The sequence below is a fragment of the Pezoporus flaviventris genome, unplaced genomic scaffold (genome assembly GCF_033815535.1).
Source record: "Pezoporus flaviventris isolate CSIRO_AGI_PZ_B2104156 unplaced genomic scaffold, CSIRO_AGI_Pfla_v1 ptg000073l, whole genome shotgun sequence".
Classification (NCBI taxonomy): domain Eukaryota; kingdom Metazoa; phylum Chordata; class Aves; order Psittaciformes; family Psittacidae; genus Pezoporus; species Pezoporus flaviventris.
Genome location: NW_026892621.1, coordinates 3,135,894 through 3,158,686, shown reverse-complemented (window position 1 = coordinate 3,158,686; position 22,793 = coordinate 3,135,894). Strand labels below are relative to the sequence as shown.

Here is a 22,793-nt window from a genome sequence, read left to right as displayed (position 1 = left end):
TCACCCAAAACATAGTTAGAATTTTTTCTACCTAATGTTACAGCCTTAAAAACGATCTTCTCACATTTTGACAAGCTGGCATATACATACAAATGGGCACATAAAAGTTACAGATCTATGCAGAAAGGAACTACAATCCATGGACACATCTTCCACAGCAGTATTAGACTTACAGAAATAGCAGACAAAATGGGCCCTGAGTTCAGACAACTGTCCCTGGGTTCGGAGGGACAAGGAAAAAAAAACTGGCTTAGTGTTGTTAGCAAACAAACCCATTAAATAATAGATCCCTGCATGTCAGCACTGAACACATTTTTCTCCCAGCCTATGCTCTTGGGCTAACACTGATTAAGGCTTTAAGCAGGGAGAACGTTGAATCCAGTCCACAAAATTCCAAACTCCACTTTTAATTTACTTTTTCCCCCCAACTGCTTTGCAACTCATTGCTGACATGCTTATTCTTAAATATCACATATCTTACATAGCTTATACTTAACTACTACCAATAGATGCCACATGTTACACTTTTGTAGAAGTTAAGTCTGTTTTCTCTCAAATAACATTCTGATTCTAAATTTTATAGGGTTTGCTCTCTTCTTTGAGTGACAGGCACCTTTTACATCTTCCCCTACCATCATGCAGTGATTTGGGAAGTAATGAGAAACCGAAGTACAGTTGAGTTACAGAAATTTTCACATGACAAAGAAAAAAGTAATCTTTGTAGCATTATCAAAATCAATATTTACCCTCTTCAAAGTACGTTGTCGTGAAAAATAAACTGCTACATTCATTTCTACAGCAGGTAAACTTAGCTATGCTTGGGTCTGTATTCACATGCGTAAGAAACCACAGTGTACTACTATAAAAGAACACTGGCTTCTTCTGCATTAAAAATCTTACAGGAAAAAAATATCAATTTGCTAATACAAAAGCAACTTGTGCAAGTAAACCATGCAATAGCTGGGGAGGACAAGGAAAGAGAAACACAGTGATCTTTTTCTTACTTGTCAGATGTTTAATAGTTCCCTATCCGCACATACACCGAAATCCTGAATACTTCTCTTAGTGCAAAAAAAAATCCCTGTAAAACACTCTTAACTGTTTATTTCTCACATGCTTATGGTAAGCTGTAAATCAACATATGAAGCCATCTTACCTCCTCCATTCTTGTAGCAAAGATATGGGAATCTCCATACATTTCCCAACCCAATAATCTCCCCTGCCACAGAAAGCACAAATTCAACCTTATTGTTCCAGTGACCTCTTTCGTGAACTTTCTTATCATTGATGTGGACAAGGTTGGTACTTGAGGCTTCTGGGTCCAAAGCATCTTCTGGCTTGCCATTAATTATAGGAATAGTCTTTTCAGCTGTCATGACTCTTCAGCCTAGGGGAGAATGAGAGAGAAACATACAGATGTATTGAATCACTTGTTAGTAATAACCTTCAGTGATTAAAGAATTTCCTTAGCATATCATTGGCTTCTTATTAGCTGCATAAATTTGCAAGTGAAAGTGAAACAGGCAACTCTGTAAGGCTGGAAAAGTTGTAAAGAAGGAAAAAAGGAAAAGGAAGAAGATAGCAAACCACCCAAAGCAGCTCATGTACAAGGGAAGACATCCAAATTGAGACAGACAGCTTAATAGTACAATATTGTTTTAAGGTGCAGACAGTAAAGCCTTTCAAAAAACCCTCCCCAAGCAAGGATCCCAACTTAACTAACCTACCAGAGAACAGATCTCTCTCCACCTTCCAGGCACCAACGAAAGGGATGTGGAGAAAGGAGCCTGAACGTATCTGGCCTGCCTGAAGGAATAAGGGAGCTCCCGGACTACTCACCCAGGGCTCTGCCTGTGCCTGCGCTGCAGGGGGAGAGACAGGGAGCTAGGAGCTCGGCTCCCGGCGGAACTCCGCGGACCGCCGCTCGGTTGCACGGGGCGGGGAGAGCGCTGGCGGCGTTAGGATAACCAGGAGCCGGGAAGGCTCGTCCTGCTCTGCGGCTGCCACCCGGCGGGAATAAGATAGGATAGGATATGATATGATGCTCCCCGCGCTCTGGAGCCGGAATTTGCAAATGCTCAGCCTTCCCCGGAGGGATGGTATAACACCCGCCTCCCCCCTCCGCCCACCTCAGGCTGTCCCGCCAGCCCCCCCGCTCCCTTCTTCCTCCTTCTCCCGGCATCACCACCCGAGCATCCCCAGCCCCTCGCTCCCCCGCCCCGCGCAAAGCCACCGGAGCCAAGCACCGCGCATCCCCACTGTGCGAGAGGACGCTGCCGGCGTCAGGCCCGCGGCTCCCTGCGCACCTGCGGCGCTGCCCGCGGGCGGCTGGGCCGGGCAGGGGCAGGGCCTGGCAGCTTAAAAAAAGGGGAGCCGCCGAAACCGGATGACAGTGACATTAACTGCAAGCTGGGAAGGCGGAGAGGGACTGAAAAACGCGGGGGCAACATTTGGGAAGCGCGGAAAAAACGCAGGCATTTTCCAGTTCCACTGGGAAAACGCAGAAACGGCCCACATGGGCATTTCTGATAGGTTTTGCTTAAAAATCAAACTCAACAGGGACAAAGAACACAAACTGGTTTGGACTGAATTAAATATTTCAGATATATTTATGTTTTTCTCATTGAATTTCCTCCTCTCCCACTTTCTATTTTTCTTTTTGGTAGGTCAGTTATTTCCAGTCCCTGTTTCTCAACCCAGACTAAATCTCTCTTCCATTATTTATCCCTGAAGCTTCTCCTTGGCCAAAGGCAAGACCCAGGTCAAGTTCTAGCTTCAAATCTTCTCTCAGATCCAAACTCTGGGTTGCTGCTGCAATCACCAGTGTTTTTACTCTGTAGCCACAGGAGATGTGTTTTGAATGCTGCCTCTTATATCCTGGATTACACTTAAGTGTGCAAGGGAACACTGTCCCAGAGACAGCATGCTCTTCCATGTCAAATCTCTCCCTTTTGCCCTCCAGCTCCACAGATTTTTCCCACTGCCAGGAAAACTGTTATCCACTGCTCACTGAAGACAATATAAAGATGCCCATGGACAGTTTTTACATTAGCTGAATTTGGAATCTAGAGCCTGACCGTACCTTATACATGGAGACTCAGCAGGTTTCCACACAGAAACTCCTACTGTGGCTCCAGTTGTTAGACTTTTGCTCTTAAATGCCACATGCCATAAGGGTGAGCATTGGGACCTCACCCTCCATCCTCTGACAACTGTAGCTCACAGAAACAGTTGCACCAAACCTTGCAGGATGAGGCCCTTTCTTCCTGATACCAACATATAGAGCAGTAGCCAAACCTATATTGTGAAATGAGAAACTGACACTCGGGAAACCATAGTAAAAGACCATAATTCTGATTTTATGTTTTAATCATTATTTAAAAGGATCCTCTACACAAATACCCTTACCAGAGCTTTGACTGGGTGGTTTCTGTGTGGTTTTTTTTGTTTTAATGCAGCTGGTATTCATTAACTGAAGATGGAATGGATCCATTTCTCCCAACCTGGGTTTGTACAAACCAAACTCAACTTTGAAGGTTTTTTGTTTTATTTTTTCCCCCTTCTTCATCTAGTTTTCAGCAGGGATCAACACAGGTATTGTTTTTCTGTATTCCAGCCAGGTTGAGCAGGCTTCACAGGATACACTTAAACAGAAAAGCTGACACTGAATTATCGTTTCATTCCTGAGAGCAATTCTGAAACTGGAGGGAAGCTAAGGGACAGTAAACATTTGACTGATGATTCTCCTACAAAGAGACTAATGATACCAAGTCAAAGGGGCCTGCTCCAAAGAACAACCTATAGGATGACTGGAAGATGCAAAAGGTATTTAATCATTGCTGATTTGTTCAGTATTTGAAACGATTAATTCCTGGTGACAAGTAGTTTATCCACTGCTGTACTCTTGCCCTTGATTATCATTCAGGCTCCTACCAACTGAAAGGATTATGGAAGTAGTTGCTAGCTGCTAATCTTTGTGAATACTTTAGTGAAGTGCAGCACAGTGTTTCCAACAGAAAACTTCCCAAATTTCAAAATAGGTTGATAAGCCATTGATAACAGGCTGATAGAGCCTATTGCAATGAAAAGAATCTCTGGATTACAGGTTTCATCTCAGTTCAGGCACAAACCTGTGCATCTCATGCTCCTCATCATGAATTCATGCCAGCTTCTGTCAGTCTGCTAGGAGAGTTGCGGGGAGATCAGCACCTGAAATGCAATCAAAGCTCAACTTGGCAACTAGGATGAGGGGAAACCGTGCAACATGGCTGCACTGTAAGGCAAGAGACTGTTACCAGTATCAGAAGGCTGCTATCAAGTAAAACCAGTATCTACTACTAGAACATTCATTAATTAAGTAAAATATTAGTAAATATTATGTAGAAGGGCCAGCAGCATCACACATCAAGTAAACTATTTACGTCCAAGTAGATCTCTTCTGCACCCCATACCACAGTGTAGCTTCAGCTCTGAAGAAGCATTTAGAGCACTCAGTAGAAGTTTCCTGGCTATTCCTTTCAGGTACCACATTAAAATGATGTGACCTAATGAAGCAATTCAAGTTCTGCCTTATTCAGGTTTCTCCACATTCCCAAGGAAATAATTAAAACTCTGTGTAGAAAGTAGACACGGGTGGGAGTGGAAGAGACTTTTTGCTAGCCAAAGGAAGGTCCTGTAAAGTACCAAATGTTAGAATCATGGAATGGTTTGGGTTGGAAGGAACCTTAAAGATCCTCTAGTTCCAAACCCTTGCAGTAGGCAGGAACACCTTCCATGAGATCAGGTTGCTCAAAACCCCATCCCAAAGCCCCTGGCCTTGGAGACAAGATTATTTATAATTATAAACTAAAATTAACGAAGATGAGGAATTTATATTTAGGGTAACTTGAGAAAAGAACCTCCAAGAAAAAGCTACATTCCCATAGGATTCTGCCAGGACACTGAAATGTCTTTGGTTACTGCCAGAATACATATTCAGCCTATTTTTCCATTTATTCTGTTCTGGGACTTCTACATGGTCCATGCTTTGAGGACAAATACAGAGTGTTAAGACATAATCAACACGTCTGGAGGATGAACTCTTTGGCTTTTTTTTAACTTGGTATCCAACCCATCCACAACTCAGAAGTCACGTAAGAAAAACTGCATGATACAGTTGCACATTTTGCTTCTCATGCTTTGGACGGATACATTTCTTGGAACTTAGGATGCTTTGCTTATCCTGCACTTTGGATCCTTGTTAGGATGCCTCATTTTCTGTAACGCTACAAGTAGACAATAGTGAGGTCTCTGCTACACTGTGTAATCTTTTGGCCCACATGTGCCTTCAGATTTTGGCATTTTTCCTGAATAAAACCAACAAAAGAGAGGCAATAAACAGATGTCAAAAAAAAACAAACAGTTTTCATTAGGATTAAAGCTACCATGAACAGAGCTAATTTTCTAATAGAGATATCAATGCAACGTTCATGCAAGTCTTTAATGTGAGCAAAAGTCATATTATACAGCTTGAAATAAGAAATGAAAAGGCTTGGGCTTGATTCCATTTCTTCTGCTTTTAAACCGCAATAACTCTGTTGATTTCTGTGATGCTTCAACAATATAAAACCTTGTGTCAGTGTAATTGAAGGAAGGAGGAAAAACCAATCCTCTGTAAATCTAAAAGCTTTAATTTAGATTTGCCATAAGCAAAATCTACACAAGCCTCATGTAAAGATTTCACGAAGTTGGGTAAAGAGCTACACAAAAGAGAAGAAATGCATTAAGAATTTCATTAGTGATAGAGATCTGACACAACAGTTTGTATCAAAAGCCTAAAGGCATGAAGCATTCTGTGGACAAGCAAGACAGGTTTAGCTGTACTATTACAGACTGGACTTAAGTCAAAAAGCAATAGGTTGTCTGGTTTGTGCCTAATCAGTTGTTTGCAGTGGTGGGGAGTGGGGGGGGCGGGGGCAGAAAAGAAAGGATTTCTTTATGTCACAGATAACAACTTCAAGTTAAGCAACAACTGACTGCTGGGCTTCTATTTAGAAAGGCTTAACAGCTATCACTGTCAATCTCTCTCAAATTTATTGCCCATGACTCACAATAGCTGAGATGCTGAATTTAGAGTTCAAGAGCTATTAAAACCACTTTTTCCTCTATTAGTGTTGCCCTTTGGAGGCTTTCTCTTGTCCCTTGCTGTCAGCCCAAGAGCCACATTTTCTTTGTTACACACATTCTATCTTCCAGACTATCTTATCTTCTAAGCAGGAATGGGTGATATATTCCATAATATGGGTTCTCTGCTACAGACTCATGCTAACATGCCTTCACCTTTGAATCACCTCTGAGACATCTGGCTGTGAAAAGTTAATTTCAGAGCTTCCTAAACATGATTTTTTAACAGACAAACAGCACTCGGAAGGAGCCTCGATCGTGAGGCTTATACAGAACTTCTAAGAGTTAGCGGTCATCTATTCAAATTGAATAGAAGCCCTTACTATGTCCTGTCAAGTCTTACCTGTTTACTTAGCTAACAAAAGCACATTTTTACTTTTTCTATCACTTAGAGCAGCGAGAAAACAAACTAGCAGTGCAAGTTATTTCTCTGAACAAATTACAGAATCATAGAATCAACCAGGTTGGAAAAGACCTTTAAGATCATCCTCATGCCTCTGACTGTAAACCTGGAGGCACTGTACTTCTGCATAAGATGAAGTACATTTCTACATACTGACCAAAATAATCACTCTACAGTAATTTAGTACATGTATGTGGCCAAAGGTGTCCAACAAGACAAAGAGTAAAATGCAGAGTTTTGTGAAGAGAAGAAAAAGTACTAGAAGACACCCATGAAAAGATGTTATAATGTGACTTACAAATGAGATCAAATAAAAGAAATACCAAATGAAGACCTCAGCATTAGATACATAATATAGATACAACTGTCTTACCACTAGCAGTTACTAGTCTGTCATTCTTCCAGATCAAAAACTGAACTTGCGGTCTTCAATGCAGCTATGCCAAATTCATACTGAGAAGTGCTACAATCTGGAAAAGGAATGAATTCTGAAGAAAGCTGGTGTTCAAATCCTCTGGACATATTTCTAACTATATTAAAATTTCAAAATTTGTATTATTAAAGGTACTCAGTGAATGTTAAAACAAAGGCAGAATTTAATTCAGATCATAGATGCTCTCTACAGGCACCTAAATTCCTCTAACTTATCCCCAACATTCTTCCTTGCTGTAGAAGGCAGTAGGGTAAAGAGCTGCTTTGGCACTGTACACTCCAGGCTAATGTGGGGAGACTGTAAGGATTTACAAAGTTAAAGAATCTAACAACTCTACCCCTCAGGTGAGAAAAGAGTGAACCCAATAGGAAGAAGCATCTCCCCTAACCCCTAGGCGATGGTCCTGTTCCCCTTCTTCTGCATGAACAGCCCATCCAGACAGGCTCTGTTAATCCATGAATTTTATACAATGTAACTTGGCTTTCAGCTTTGGAATGAGACTATAGAACAGTAAAAAAACATGAGATGTAAATAACTTGCAATTATATCCCTTCATATATATTTTTTAAATGTCAAGGAACAGAAACGTTTCTTGATGAAAATTAGCGTCTCCCATTCCGATTCAACAGCTTAGTATGTTCATCTATAAAAGTTCCCCACTTTATTCATTTTATTCAAAGTAGCTGGTATGACACTACATTTTAGATTTGTGATCAAAATACTGTTGAGAACACACTGATATTTTAGATATCACTGAGCAGTGATTACACAGCATCAAGGCCTTTTCTATTTGTCATGTTGCCCCATCAGTGAGGAGTCTAGGAGCAACATGACAAATGTTGGGGCATACAGGAAGGGACAGAGCTGGGACCAGCTGACCCAAGGGATATTCCATACCAAATGGAATCACACTCAGCAATAAAAGGGGGTAGGAAAAGGGAAGAAGGGAGGACACTGATTTTAGTTATGGCATTTGTATTCCCAAGTAACAGTCACACACAATGAAGCCCTGCTCTCCTGGAAATGGCTAAATATCTGCCCACTAATGGGAAATTGAATTAATTCCTTATTTTGCTTTGCTTGCACATGCAGCTTTGCATTATCTATTAAACTGCCTTTATCTCAATTCATGAGTTTTCTCACTTTTCCCCTCCAGATTCCCTACCCTATTCTCCTGGGGGAGATAGTGACCAGATGTGCAGGGCTTAGCTGCCCATCAGGGTTAGACCACAGCACTTACCCAGAAGCAAAAGACCCGTGTTTTATCTTGTACATAAAGTAAATGTCCCTCACAAACATGGTAGCCAATGCAATATTGATGCTCAGTGAAGGGTGGCAGCAACACTGCACACAGTCTGCCAAATGTGGTTTGAAAACACATAATAATGAACAACTGTGAGTTACCACGAGGCATGCAGTCACAGGATGTGAATGAGGGAGTGGTTTGGTTCAATTTCACATGTGAAATAGGAGAAAAGCTCCAAAAGACAGCTCAGCTCTTAAAGAGGAAGATTTTTCTCCATGATATAATCAGAAATATATACAAGTTACCACCAAAAGTCTGTTCAACTCAAAGACATGTTTTATTGTTGGTATTTTATATCTTTGAAAATGATCAAAGTGCAACATCAAAATATTGCTTCAAAATTAAAAACAAGAGGGCTCATTTCAGAACATTTCCTTTATTCAGTTCTTTTTGGCTGAAGCTACATGTTATTAAAACAAAGGAATCACTTGAAAATTTCTGATCAGCTTTTATCAAACACACCCTGTCATGTTCAGTATTTGCTTGCAGTGTTAAACCATAAGCATTTAAGCACTGGAACATCTAGAGCTTTAGTGAAAATATTATGTGTTAAGGTCTCTAAAGCAGAGCTAGTATATTCATACAGACACTATGCTACTGCAACTGCTCTATCACATAAATTACATATGACAGCTTGCACTAACTCAGCAAACCACACTTTGAGCTGTCTGCTGGCACATTACTAATTTACAATTGCCTTCAACAAGATTCCTGCAGAGCAGATGAGGTGATACTGCAGATGTTTCAGCCAACTTGCATTTCTTTGCATCACTGAAGAACAGGTAGAGATTTTTTTACTGCTTTGCACCATGGTATTTTAAATCAGAAGTCTATTCCTTTTGTTAATTTTGGTGGGTTAAAGTTGTTACAGTACTTGTGTACTGAAAATCCTTACTCAAATACTTAACAGCTGATTTTTCACAGCTGTTAACTGATATTTAGCCAACACCTGTAGATTCATGTTCTGTGACTTGCCTCAAAAGGGAACTTAGCTGGTAGACCCAGAAAAACATACTGTTGTTAAACCCCATGATGACCAGCAACATCTTGGTGTTATAAGACACAAAACATAGAATACTCGAATTTTATGATACTCACTACTTACTTACTCACTTTTGCACAGCTCTTTTCCAGGCCTGGTGCATGGACTTGTGCATTTTTCACAGCTTAAAGAGGGAGTAGCAGTATAAGTAGAGTATAAAGTAGACTTTATTCTAACTCACTGGAAAGGCAAATTGAGAAGATACAAGATGAGCAGATAGTACAAAATTTCCTATCTGCTGGACAATTATTTTCCCCAGTGACTTGCTACAAGTGAACAAACCAAGGTCAGATGAACCTCACAGCAAAAAGGCATACACCACATTTGTGTGCGCAAAGCACTGTGTCTAGAGGAACAAAGAACAGTAAGTAGGTCCCTGCTTTGCTGGCATGGATTTTGGAAACCTGATAATGGGAATGGTGGGAGGGTGACAGAAGACATGTGGGAACTACTGCTGCACTCTTTCAGAAATGGGTGGTATCTATTTGGGCGTTATGATTCAAGAACATGAGACAAAATAGGCAGATACTTAAGAGTGGGAAAAAGCTTTCCAGAAACTTTTAAGAAAACATTATTTTAACATTATGCTTAAAGCAGAGGTGTGAAGAACTTTATTTAGATGATCCTAATAGCTCCTACTCTACCTCATCCTCTATTCCTATCATATCTACAGGCAAGTTGAAACTGATCCTACACTGTTTAAGTACATTGAAAAGAGAAGCTTAAAATACAACTTGCCTCAAATTCTTTTCCACATGTCTGGCACTGGGTAGAATCACACTACCAGAAACAGTGAGCCTAATCCATAGAAAACTAAATGCATGAGAGAAGAATAAACTCTACAGAAGGTCATTTTATGCATAACTTATACCAAAGGTTTATGTCTGACTTCCTTAATATTCTACTGTTTATAGGACAAGTTATAGGCAACACATCACACAGAGGATGCATCCTGAGAGATGTAGTTCTGGCTTCAGAACAGGAGGAAGAATGAGAAGTTTGGCTCCTCTCTCTTTACAGTCTATAGTAAGAAAAGTGTTAGCAGAACTGCTCAGTGTAAGGAAATAATCCGTTGGTATTCTGTGCTCCCACCATTAGTTTAGGCACAATGTCTGCTGAACGTAATCGCCAAAGTAGTCTCCCATTTCTTAAACTCCTCTAAACTCATTGTCACTAAAAATACGGAGCCAAATGGACCTTTATTCATGATTTTTCATAGCACTTCTTACACTCTGAAAAACATCATTACTTTCAAGGTGCCCAAGCTACAGATATAGTCCTGATTTAACAAGAAAGGTCGAATCCTCACTGAAGCTATATGCATGCTTTACTCAACATTTGAGATGCCGTTATCTAGTAGGTAATACTGTGCTGAACACACTCAAGACCATCATTGCCAGGAAGCGTTTTGTGTTGTTGAAATGGAGAACAACCAGGTTTTGCTTTCTGGAGTGAGGGAACAATGTCAATGTTAAAATTAACTTTTCTAAGTATTATTCCGATTTATTAAATCCAGGAAATCTTTAAGAATAAGAAAGTCAAGAAAACAGTTGACATTTTAAATACTTCATACATAAAAGGTTAAAAGTTTGGAATTTCTCCTGGCACGAAAAGCACTGATGTCTTGCTAGTTTGTAGTTCATTCTGGGCTATAATCTAATTCTAGCCCATGAGTGCGGGCTATCGTTACCGCACCTTGTTTCTGCTTTGTCTGAACTCAGGGACCTCGAATCTATTTCTTTTATCAGTCAGGATTCTTAGAAAAGGGGTGCCCTCTATCCGCAGGCAGGCAGAGCACACCAATAAAGCTACAGGAGGGCTCCATGTGGGGCTGACTGCATTGCGTTAAAACTATAGGTGGGCTCCACGTGAGGCCGACTACATTGTGTTCGCTGTGGGTTGCTGTCAAGTGCCAGGCGACCACTGAAGCCTTGTGCTACTAAAACTGGAACCTGACATACCCACCTCTCCAAACCCTATATAGACCAGAACCTTACTCAAATGGAAAGGACTTTCATACAATCATAGTAGAGAGAAAATGTAACATGCATTGGTTTATTTAAGGATTTAGGGGGTGAGGTGTTCGAAAAGCAGCTCCTGATATAACTCCCTTTCAAAAAACAGTAACAGTCATTCTCACTGATGCATCCCTAAAGTATGGGAAAAACTAATGCCTGCAAACTCCATTCCAGTTCAAAATATGACACTGAAAACTAGTAATAGTAGGGCATCATGGCCATTTAAAAAACATCCAAAAAACCATAGTGCACTGCAGCCCCTGTTGACATAAGGAAACAGGTGATGCATTTCCCAAGATCTTCTACAGCAAAAACCTTGCACCACTAAAACTCACATGACAATTTAAGGCCCATCTTTCTTTCATTTTGAATATTTCATTTTTTTCATTTTTTCTTTTACAAGTAGCATCTAAGATGTTTCAATTCATTATTTTGAATAAAATAGTATGAATACTATGAAATTATTCATGGATATATTAATATTAGAAAGCTAATGTTAATCAAAGACAAAGATGTCAAAAGTATCAGGACATTTAGATCTTCAGAAAGATTTCTAAAAGACTGAATTTCAAAAGCTGCATATAACAACCTCTGGAAAAAACAGGTCCTTTCAAGAGGCAGCAGTGTGAGTACACAAAACCACTGCTCATGCTTTGACCTGATGATTTGAGCAGTCAGTTATCAACCCAAATATGGCAGCCAGTGCAGAGGCATTCATCCATTTTGCCTTAAACACACACATACAGATATTTTCACAAATTAAAAAAAAAAACAAAATACACACACAAACCCACAACTTTTGATGAATTTGACAGCAAATGTATTGGAATGTGATCTGACTGAATCAACAGTTAAAAAAAAAATTAAGTGGCTAAAATAGTATAATGTTAGAGTATAATACTAATGGGTAAGTCTTTTGTGTGTTTGGGGTTATTTTTTTAGTGTTCTTATTTTGTTTTTTTAAAACAGGCACAGTCAAAACTGCCACCATATTTAGCAGCAATGATAATTAATGATCACTATGTCAGCTTTCCCAGGCTAGATTGTCCTGTCAGCCTTTTACTCTCATTTCAGTTTATGCTTGAAAATGGCTCTCAGAACACAATCTTTGTTTGCAAGGTCTAATTACCTGAATATAATCAGATACATGTGCGCTCACATACCAGAACCCCCGTGTGCTGGGCTGAACCCCCAGAGCGTGAGCAACAGCTCAGGGAGGGAATTCTGCCCCTCTGCTACGCTCTGGGAAGATGCCCCCCCCGCAGTCCTGATCCAGCTCTGCGGCAACAGCACAAGAGGGATGTGGAGCTGCTGGAGTCCAGAGGAGGCCACGGAGATGATGGAAGGGCTGGAGCAGCTCTGCTCTGGAGCCAGGCTGAGAGAGCTGGGCTGGGTCAGCCTGGAGAAGAGAAGGCTCCTGAAGGGGAGACCTCAGAGCAGCTCCAGTGCCTGAAGGGGCTGCAGGAAACCTGGAGAGGGGCTTTGGACAAGGGGAATGGCTTTAACCTGCCAGAAGGGAGACTGAGATGAGCATTATCTTACACTATTACTTTTACTTATTATTTAACATTATTTATTATTTAATATATCCTTTAACATTAAAAATATTTTACTTCTAAATATAACCATTAAGCTAGTTTTTCTTCAATTTTAACAATAGTATTATAATTACATTCATGAAATTGTTCAAGTTAATTTCAAGGTTAAGGACCAAAACCTCTTACTTTGCATACTGGCATGAAGGGACTACCCTTCCTGTTAAGTGGTTTGTATATGTTAGACTACTAAGATTAGGAAATATCTGAAATCTGCTCAAAAGCTTTTATTTTTCCTTAGAAGAGCAGTAGTTCTCTCAGTCAGATAGATAATCACATTCCTACTGCAAATAGGCCAAAGCCAAATCCTGGAGAAGTTAAATGAAAACTTGGATTTAAAATTTGCATTTACTTCCTTCACTCGAGATTAGCTCAAAATACATTCACAAATACTAAAAAATCCCTGCGTTTTGTGGGCATTGGAAAGGAGTCTGTATAAAAGTTCTTCATCTAGACATGATTAATTCTGTAGCTTGTGGCTTAGAATGGGCTTCCCATTTATACTGTCTTTTTTATCAGTAATGAATGATTTACTACAACATATTCTAGATCAGGCACCACTTTCTAGATGTAACATGGAACTATTTGTATATGGAATATTTCTACATTTTTTTCTACACTATACCACACTATTTCTACAAGTGCTTTCTAAAGGAAACAAACATGCAAAGATAGGAAGTCCATACCTCATCAACAAAATTTTGCTAAGTTTATTTATGTTGCTGGCTTGAGAACGCTATGGCTAAGTACTATAAGGAATGATTCATAGAGTTGAACAAAATCTTGGCAGTTAAAAAAGAAACCAAGCCAAACTTGCTTGCTTTCATTACCAACTATGAAGCCTCACCAGATGTGCTGTGATCTAATAAATCTTTTAAGGGTATCTGTACAGACAGGAAATTCTGTATCAAAATCAGGCACACCTCAGTCGCTGAAACAGATTTTTTTTTGCCATCAGATATCAAAATTAAACTAACTTAAAAACCTTATATAGAAAACAATTGTGGAAGTACAATTCCTACTTAATGGAAGTCAAACATGCAATAGTAGATTAGTGAGAGAGGTAACAGCAAGGATGCACTCAGGAAAGAGAATTTCCCCACCCACAAGCACTGGTTACCTGGGTGAACCACAGGTGCCTTCGCATTACTTCCCTGGTACCTTCTCTGAAGAGTCTGGTTAAATCTTCCACTGACGCTAGAAACATTAGAAAATTTATTCTATGACTGGTCTCTCAGAGGGTTGAGATCTACAAATTACAGCTAAATCTTTGTTATGCAATTTACTTTTTACAAAGAAAAGCCTCCTTTGGTCAAATTGGCATGCATTGACAGAATGGAAAGGTATGCTTGGTTTTAAGTGTGTTTGCAGCAGGTACAGTTAACAGCTATAAAACCAGATTACAGCACTCCTGTTTCCCTGAAAATTTCTTGCTGCAGTATGAACAGATACCACAGAATGCTGGTAATGTAGCAGAACTTACTTGCTACATGCTGCTATTTAACACTGCTCCAGCAATAGACTTCTTCAAGTGGGAGCCTTCCTCCATCGCCTTTCTGCACTTGAGTGCTCACTATTGTCTAGAAAATGGGTTTCTCAGCAGGAGGTGTATGACAACAAAATAGGCCCTTGGCTCAGCAGCCCAATGTTGTCAGAGCTGAATATCTGGCCGGAGCAGGACTTGATATTCCTTAAAATAAGTTCATTAACAGCTTGACCTTTTCTACTTCCTAGGAAGATAGAAGTACCAATGCCTTCCAAACACAACACCAGACCACCTAGGCTGCCACTACATCCGTTTATAAACGGAAGTGTGTGTAAAAGTAGAAAAAAGCCTCGTCTTGCACACTGACCAGAAAGTACATCACATGCAATTAAACCAACTAAAAGTCATTAACATTCTCAAACACTTTTCTGGTAGGTACACTGCCACGGAAATACACTTTGTCTGCTGGGTTACGGTACAGACAGTCCCTTTGACCAGACACCCCCACCTCCTGCTGAATTCCCAGGCTGACAAGTTGCTGCTATGTTTATCACTTTTACAAGTAACAACATTGATGGGAAACAGTAATAATTCTGCTTGTGCTCCAGTACTGCACATTTTGTTGCTGTTGTTAATCTTGGCAACAGTCTGAACTGAGCAACTACATAATCATGGAGTCCATTAACTGGAATAATGCCAGACTTCCCAGTGCTTTATGTTCATAAAAACATCCTTCAACACATTTTCAGATCCAATTATATGACTGATAAATGAAGAAGAAAAAAAAAGTCTAAGAAATTACTTCCACCCTGACTGCTTGCTTGAATTTTCCAGTGGCTTTTCATCAAGACCATAATGAATTTTTCAACTACTCCAGAAGCCAAGCAGTGGGACTAGTGTTAGTGTCTGCAGCAGGGCGAGGCCATCACCTAACAGGTGGAAGCTCATGTCCTGTGTTACCAACCAACAGGAATTGTCTCCAAGATGATCAGCAGCTGGACATCCCCTGCTAAGGACTGATGAAAACCAAGTCGGGCTCACAGAAACCTCAGGGACAGCCACATACACCAAACACTGCAGCCAGTGCTTTGGATGCTCGTGAGTTCAAAAATGCAGCTTGAAAAAGGATATCCCTGCTCCCTGGCCATAGTGGATTTCACACACAGCAAAGAGGCAAGACCAGCAGCAACCATCAGTTTGAGAAAACATTGTTGAAAATCAGGATGTGGCAGAGCCATTTAGTTTGATGTTTCTTCCTGCCAAAAGATGAAGGAGGAAAGAATTTTGTTTCTTATCATCTTCTGGAACATGTACAATGCTAATCCTGCTAATGCTGAGTAGGACTTCATGGATGTTTTCTTTCTAAATCCACACATTTGCTGCGATTTTCTCAGCCTACTGTATATTTGAGTAGCTTGATGAGGTTTACGTCATATTCCCTGCCCCAAACTGTATCAAGCTCAGTTCTCCATAGGACAATAGGGGAGGATGTTTGTACAATAACAGTAATTTGAACTATTTGCAGTTTCATTTCATGACTACATTTATCTACTTACACCACAGTTAAGATTATTTGTGATTACACTGAGTTCTGTTGCAATTTGTTTACTTTGGTAACAGTCTTCTGAGTTATCAAAACTTATTCCCCCCCCTTATCTAAACATGATTTAACTGTTCAGTGAGGATTCACTAGCAGTATTGTGACTACTAGGACGTATTTTCCATCCATGTAACTTCTACCTGGTGGACAAGTTACATCAAAACTCACTGCTTAGAAAAATTTATCTGAGGTATATTAAGCCAGTTGAATTGCATAGCTTGGATGATGAATACTTCATGAAAGACAGTGACCCTTGGCTATCTATAATAGAACACAAACTAGATCTGTGGTACATCTGTTAAGCTGCATGAGAAATCTTTAATGATTTATCTGTAGTTTCATATCACTACAAAAATACTTCTAAATTCTGTTGCTGGCTACAAAGCAAAAATGCTACAGCCAACATTATAATATTCTTTCCAAGTTTTAATTTTCCTTACAGCTAATAAATAGTGCCTGCAATAAGTAGTAGGTCATTGGAAGACAGAGCGAAAACTTTGGGTGCAGATGCAATAAACTGTAATAAGAAAAATTAGCCACCACAAAAATACAGAGGAACATCACAAGATATTATAAACCAAATCGTGAACAAATATTTGCAGAATGGAGGGAACTGGCAGCTTCAATTCTTACTCTCTTCTAAACATGTAATGTGTACTCTATTCTAAAATATTCAGCACATTATGATTTTACCTGCCTCTTCTGCTGTGAATCCCAAATAACTCAGACCTCAACCTGGATTTGAGTGAGCTGCTTTCTTGTTCCATATATTAATTGGCTCTACAAATGGTTAGACATAATTAGAGGCATCTATTCAATGCCCCAGAATAAAGCTTGCATTGCATTGTTCATAACTTCCAGACTTGTTCCCAGGCTGGTCAACAGTCTGTTTTATAGCTATGAGATGCAGAAAGTAATTTTCATTACTTGCATTCTTTTAATTAAAAAATCAATTGAGCTACAGAGCTCATAAATACCTGTTACAAAGTTAAATACCTTGAAGGACACAGTCTGAAGTTAAAGTCATTCTTTGCCAAGTACTTGCAGCTGTATCTTTTTAAATTATTCTTCTTCTCCACATCTCTCTCTTCTAAAAAGAAGTGGAGTGGCTTTACAGGGAGCCAGTACATCATGTTACTATGTTTTACAGTTAGGTCTTGGAAAAAAAAGAAATCACTGGCTACCTGATGTGGTTATTTTTAGAAGCTGAACATATCATCAGAAAAGTCTGTTCTGCATTCCCAGAGCCAAGACAATGTGTCACACTCAGATTGGATGAGTTTCTGAAGCCTGCGGGCAGGAATCCACTAGTGACGGTGCGTATCAGCACTGAAACTGAGCAGGAGGCCTCTAGTACAAACGACAAACAGGCAGCCAGAAAACATACAGGAGAAAATATGATGTTGAAATGGCTTTCTTTGAATTCATTCTTATACCTCTTATCAAGAAAGGCAGAATGGGAATACCTTTCTAGTAGCTAGATAGGTGGGATAAAAGCAGAGAAGCTTAATGTGGTTTATTATAGGAATGGAAGCTTAAAAACCAGTTTGTCCTGTTAGCAGGAAGAAAAGCCATCATCTAGAGGACAGGCAGATAGCATCATTGAAAGGCATTAAATTAAAAGAAAATTAATTGTGCCTACTGGAGGACCTTGCATTCACATTACAAATCAGGCCCTCAAAATGGTGCCCAGTGTGCAATTTCAATCTTAGTTTCACAAGGAGTAGGACTGCTTCAGGTGGAACAATAATGCATGAGTTCTACAACCAAGACACCAATTATAGCTTCAGGCTAAGTATTTGCTCCTCAAAAACCCCTCCAAAACACTGACTTGCTAATTTAAACACACACATAATTCTCCCCAGAACATTTGGAGAATTACCTTCTTCCCTCACCCTGAGATTTTTGTTCTGGATCTCACTCCTATTACGAGCAAACTCTTTCCATTCTGGCTGAAATGGTTTGCTTTGCAGCCCCACCAAGACAGCTGTTTTCAAAGAAGAATCATCTCACTCTCCTAGCAAAGGGTAGAAGATGAGGCTATATGAACATGCATCTGGTGCAACTGTCTTTGAACAGCAAACTGGAAACAAACATACTACCATTGTATCACTTGTTGCAAGATGAAAAGAAGAAGCATAAGTGTCTCAGTGTAAAATACTGATATTTAACAATAATTGATCTTGGCACTAATGGTTGTGAAGAGAAATTGTTCAACTGTCTGTTCTACCCACACTACTAGCAGTCTTAGATAAGATGCTCTGGAATTGCTTATTTATTAAAATAATCCTTATATAACTGGTAGTGCAAATACATGGAGAAATGATTCACATCAAACGTGGTATCAGTTGCTATAGCCATGTAAGAAGGATTAGGATGGAAGTAAAGGGACAGTGTCATTCCAGATCAAAGCCAACCATTCTTGCTTTCAAACACTGAGTATCGATGGTTGAGTGAATGAAGCAGAAGATGGGCGGCTAGCTCCATCTTCTCCACTCCATAAAACCACATTAAATCAACTTTTTGGCCACATGCAATGAGTAAGAATCAAAGCGGGTTTTATTTTTAATCATGGAGAACTTCAGTTTGGACAATACAAGCCGAATTGTTCAGTCAACCAGTACTAAAAAAAAAAATCATTGTATTTCCTATTTCTGAGCAGTACAACAGATATTTTCTAAACTCAAATAGCATCAACTCTAACATGAACCAAAGCTAAAATGTATATCACAGTATAAGGATAATTATGGAATGATAAAGAGGAGGTGATTGCAGAAAAAGTAGTGATATTAGAGGGTACAAATGACTAGGACTTGGTATGATTTGACAAAGAGATGAAAATTCCAAATATGATCTACTTGGCTCTTTTAAATAGGTAATTGTGTAAGCAAAGTAAGTAAAATCAAACCAGCACAGAATTAAAAGCTCATTAGAAAAATGGATGCAATGATAGGAATTGAGTGCATTTCACTGTATTTCTGGAACCTAAGCTGTGAAAAAAGCTGCCCCGGGAGAAAACACACACACACACACACACACACACACACAGAGTGAGTGAAATACAATGTGTTCTGTAACAACTGAAACTCAGGAGGCTTTAAAGTCAGCATGTCTAGGAAACTTTACTCAGGAGTTTTAAAAACTTTTTAATGGCAAATTTCAATAACTGCAAAAGACAGGAAAGGTCTCTATGGCTGGGAAAAAAAGCTGTGCTAATGTTTTTTGAAGAATAAATAGAGAGCAACTGTAGAAATAGTAGCCAGCAGTCATTTCCAGTCAGAATAACCGAACAGCTCATACCAGAACGCAATGTAAAAGAACTACAGAATGAAAAAATAATATAACTGAGTTTATGGAAAAGAGAGACGGCTAAACAAATACGTTATCTTTGATACTCTTACGGCTGTGGGCAACAGTGGCAATATCGTTATTGCAGTGTATCAGTAAGGCAAAACTCTGTGGACTTAATATTGGAGCATGTCTCATTCTACACAACCACAACCCTCATATTTTTATGCCCTGTTACTTACTTCCTTCATGTAAAATAATATCCACATCGTTCCTGCAAAAAACAGCCCCTTCAGATGACTGGATGTCCTCACCAACCATGCTTCTTCTTCCTCCTAAAATCCTCACTCAAACTCTGCATCAGCATTTCTAGTCCCTAATTTGGTTCCTCAGCACTAGTATTTCAATATTCTAATTTAACATATACAGGCTGGATTTTTTTAGATTGATCTCACCATTGTAACGATCAATATTATCACTTTCTCCTACCGAGTCTACCAGGTCTCCAGTGATACAAATATTCTCCATGTTCTAATTTCAGTTTTTATCACATCTTCGTCCAGGTCCCACAAGCTTTTTCGAGTGTTATCTTTCCATTTCTTTGCTGCTAGTTTCTAGCATACAATTAATTAATGGACTCTTAGTTTCTGTCTCTTATCACGACACTTTTAAGTGCAGTTAAAGTCTGTAACTTATACACTAGCAGGTTTGCTGTTTTGATACCAGCAGCAAGGATCTTCCATCCCCTCACTTACCTCTGTGATTCACACCCACACAGAGGCGTGTAGCTGCTTATTACATTCTAACCTTTGTTCTTCCAATTGTTTTCAAGATTTACAAAAGCACAGTAACATAGCTTTTAACATCAAAGTTAAATTTGCTTGAATTTAGTAAACTGGTTTAAAATTATTGAGAAAATGATTGACAGGCAGGCTCATACCCAACATGATCTAACTCCCGCTCTTCTTTGGAAACATGTCTGAAAAGCTACCAAGACCATAATGCCCCTCCAGCAGCAGCTGCCAAGTTGCTGCTCTTCTTTCATTGCAACTACTTGTAGTATGCTGTTTGTTTGCTGTGGACTGCTCTTCAGATACACAGGTAGACACAGAAGCTTCAATGGAATTCATTCTGGAAGTCACTGCAGGCTCCCCAAAGGAAGCAATGTAAAAGGAAACCAAAGCATATACAGGGAGAAGCACTACATCTGTGCCAGCACAGACAGCTGGAGGACTAGAAAGGAGCATGTCTTCAGACTGCAAGATCAGAGATTGTGAGGATTATTGGACTGTACAGTGCTCCCCTATTCCTCTGATTTTAGCATCTGAGCCCCCGATACAGATTAAATACCTGCGGTGTTGAAAGCAAAGAGGAGTTATTGACGTGGTAAAAGTAGGGCTATAAATTGCAGACCCATTTACTGAAGCCAACCCATACATAAGCACAGTACTATCCTATTCAGATAGCACAGCAAAGAATAACAGACAAGATGAGTAAAGATCGGCAAAAATTAATTTTCTGGCTGGCCTCTAAATTAGGGTCATTTAAAGGATCACTTTGTGCTGACAGGAACACTTCCTCTTGTCCCTTCTGTCTCTAGGTCAGTAGCTCATGCACAGCGTAATTGCTGGCATGTTAAAAACCCCAAAACTTTAAAATGAACAATTGCACCACTACAGTTTCAACTATCAGTGGGTTTTGTTAAGTGCCTGTGATATTTTAGATCTCAATTATTGACCTATTTATTATGCAGCCTTGATGGACAGGATCATCTCCCATTTTATAACTCAGAAATGAAGGCCAAACCACTTGTTAGAGGTACTGTGCATTATTGAACCATCAGACTCTCTCAAATTCTAAAAATGTTATGAAGAACAAAAGACCTCTCTCTCACTCACAAAAAGATAGGCAGTCCTTAGCAGTCTTTGCCATCATTTATGGCAGCAGCAGAATTCCAGTGACCATGCTTAGCAAACTGCATACTGAATTTAGCATCGTGTTCAAGCATTATTTAAAGCTACTACAAAAACTGAAGGATTTATTAGCCTCACCAGTACATGCAGTAAAACCTCTGTGGGTCTTCCTAGAAAATATTACCTGAACTTCAGCAGCATAAAGTGGTCAGCAGCATTGCCCCCGCATCCTTCCCTCATCATCTGCAGCAGGGCATCAACCTGGGAGATTCAGCTTTTCCAGAGATTTCCAGAGTGATGACCCACTGTTTATCTGGTCAGATGAGGACCTTTGTTTGGTTTTGATGAATTACATAATGACTGTAATAAAACGTTGGGGATGTTTCACAGAGAAGAAAACACTGGCGAAAAGCTTTTGTGGAGCAGTAAGTGCTGGTAATTAAGTATCAGCCATTCTTCTTCTTCCCTTTATTTGGCAAAGCTGCACGCAGAATATCAATTGAAATTCCCAAATCACCACCACAGGATCCAGTTCAACCAAGCTGACCTAAACTGACTCTTCTCTTAGCACAGTTCTACCCACATAACCTCAACAGCACAATCAAAACTACCCCACAAACGAGAGACAAAGAGCCTATATGCTCACATGGGAACGCACACCAACCCCAAACATACACAAAAAGAAAGAAAATGTCTCTTTTTTTTTTTCCAACTGGTTTAAAGAACAAGCTTACTTACAGAGCTCAAAGTTGCATTTCCTGCTCAAGACAACCGTGCCTGGGCAGCTGCTTGCCAAACGCAGAGCCGAGCAGAGCTGTGGAAGCCTTGCTCCCCCATTTCTCCGGCACAGAGCGGCCCGCTCCCCGCCGCACCTCAGGCGAACCGCGCTGAGGTAAAACAGCCTCGCGGGCCTCCCCGAGGGCGCCTCATGCGGGTGGGACTGATCCCGCCGCCTGGAGACGCCATGTTTACCACGCTGAGGTGTGAGAGGCGGCAGGCCGCGCCATGACGGACAGCCTAGAGCCTCTGTGAGGGGAGCGCGGACGCCTCGGGCGAGCCCAACGAGAAGAGAGAAAACGCAGGTTCTCAGGAGAACATGGTGCAGGTAAGCCTGGTACAGAACATCAGAGGGGGGAAAACCGGCTTGTACTGGAGCTACACCGGGACAAAACACCTCGGGGCTCTGGGCACCCGCGTGCCACCTGCAGGTTAATTTCCCCAGTACTAAATCCAGAGGTAGTTTTCTGGGAACAGGAACGTTTCCTTGTGCCCGAAAACGGGATACAAGTGTTTCCCTGTGGTAAAACTTTCTGTTAGCGCGTTCAGCCCTCTTTCTCTTGGTGGCTGCCTTGCTGCAAACCCGCTCCCCTCAGTCATGGCTGGGGGAACTCTAGTGCAGTGCTCTGAGGCTGGGAAAAGGCAGGCAGTAATTCCAGCTCTCCCCTCCACAGTGCTTTAGCTTTCAAGGATATGAGGCATGCTTTAAGGATAGTGAGGAGGAGTATGTGCTAATGTGATGATAAGGGCCATGTGCTTTCATTCGATGA

At 40.4% G+C, this 22,793-nt stretch overlaps 1 protein-coding gene across 4 annotated transcripts in view; it reads right to left on the bottom strand.

Moving 5' to 3' along the window:
- Window positions 1–22,512, bottom strand: part of SLC6A11 (solute carrier family 6 member 11) — a 110,263-nt gene extending 87,751 nt beyond the window's left edge. Inside the window, exons 1-3 of one of the 4 annotated variants that reach the window (XM_061472941.1) lie at window positions 22,421–22,512; window positions 1,840–2,000; window positions 1,157–1,387 (exon numbers count right to left, since the gene is read on the bottom strand). In XM_061472941.1, the coding sequence (XP_061328925.1) occupies window positions 1,157–1,376 (220 nt within the window). In that variant the 5' untranslated portion in view covers window positions 1,377–1,387; window positions 1,840–2,000; window positions 22,421–22,512. Of the gene's footprint in view, window positions 1–1,156; window positions 1,388–1,727; window positions 2,105–22,420 lie in introns of those variants that run through there. The other 3 variants (XM_061472944.1, XM_061472940.1, XM_061472942.1) reach the window with 3 other exon arrangements.
- Window positions 22,513–22,793: the final 281 nt, after the last annotated feature.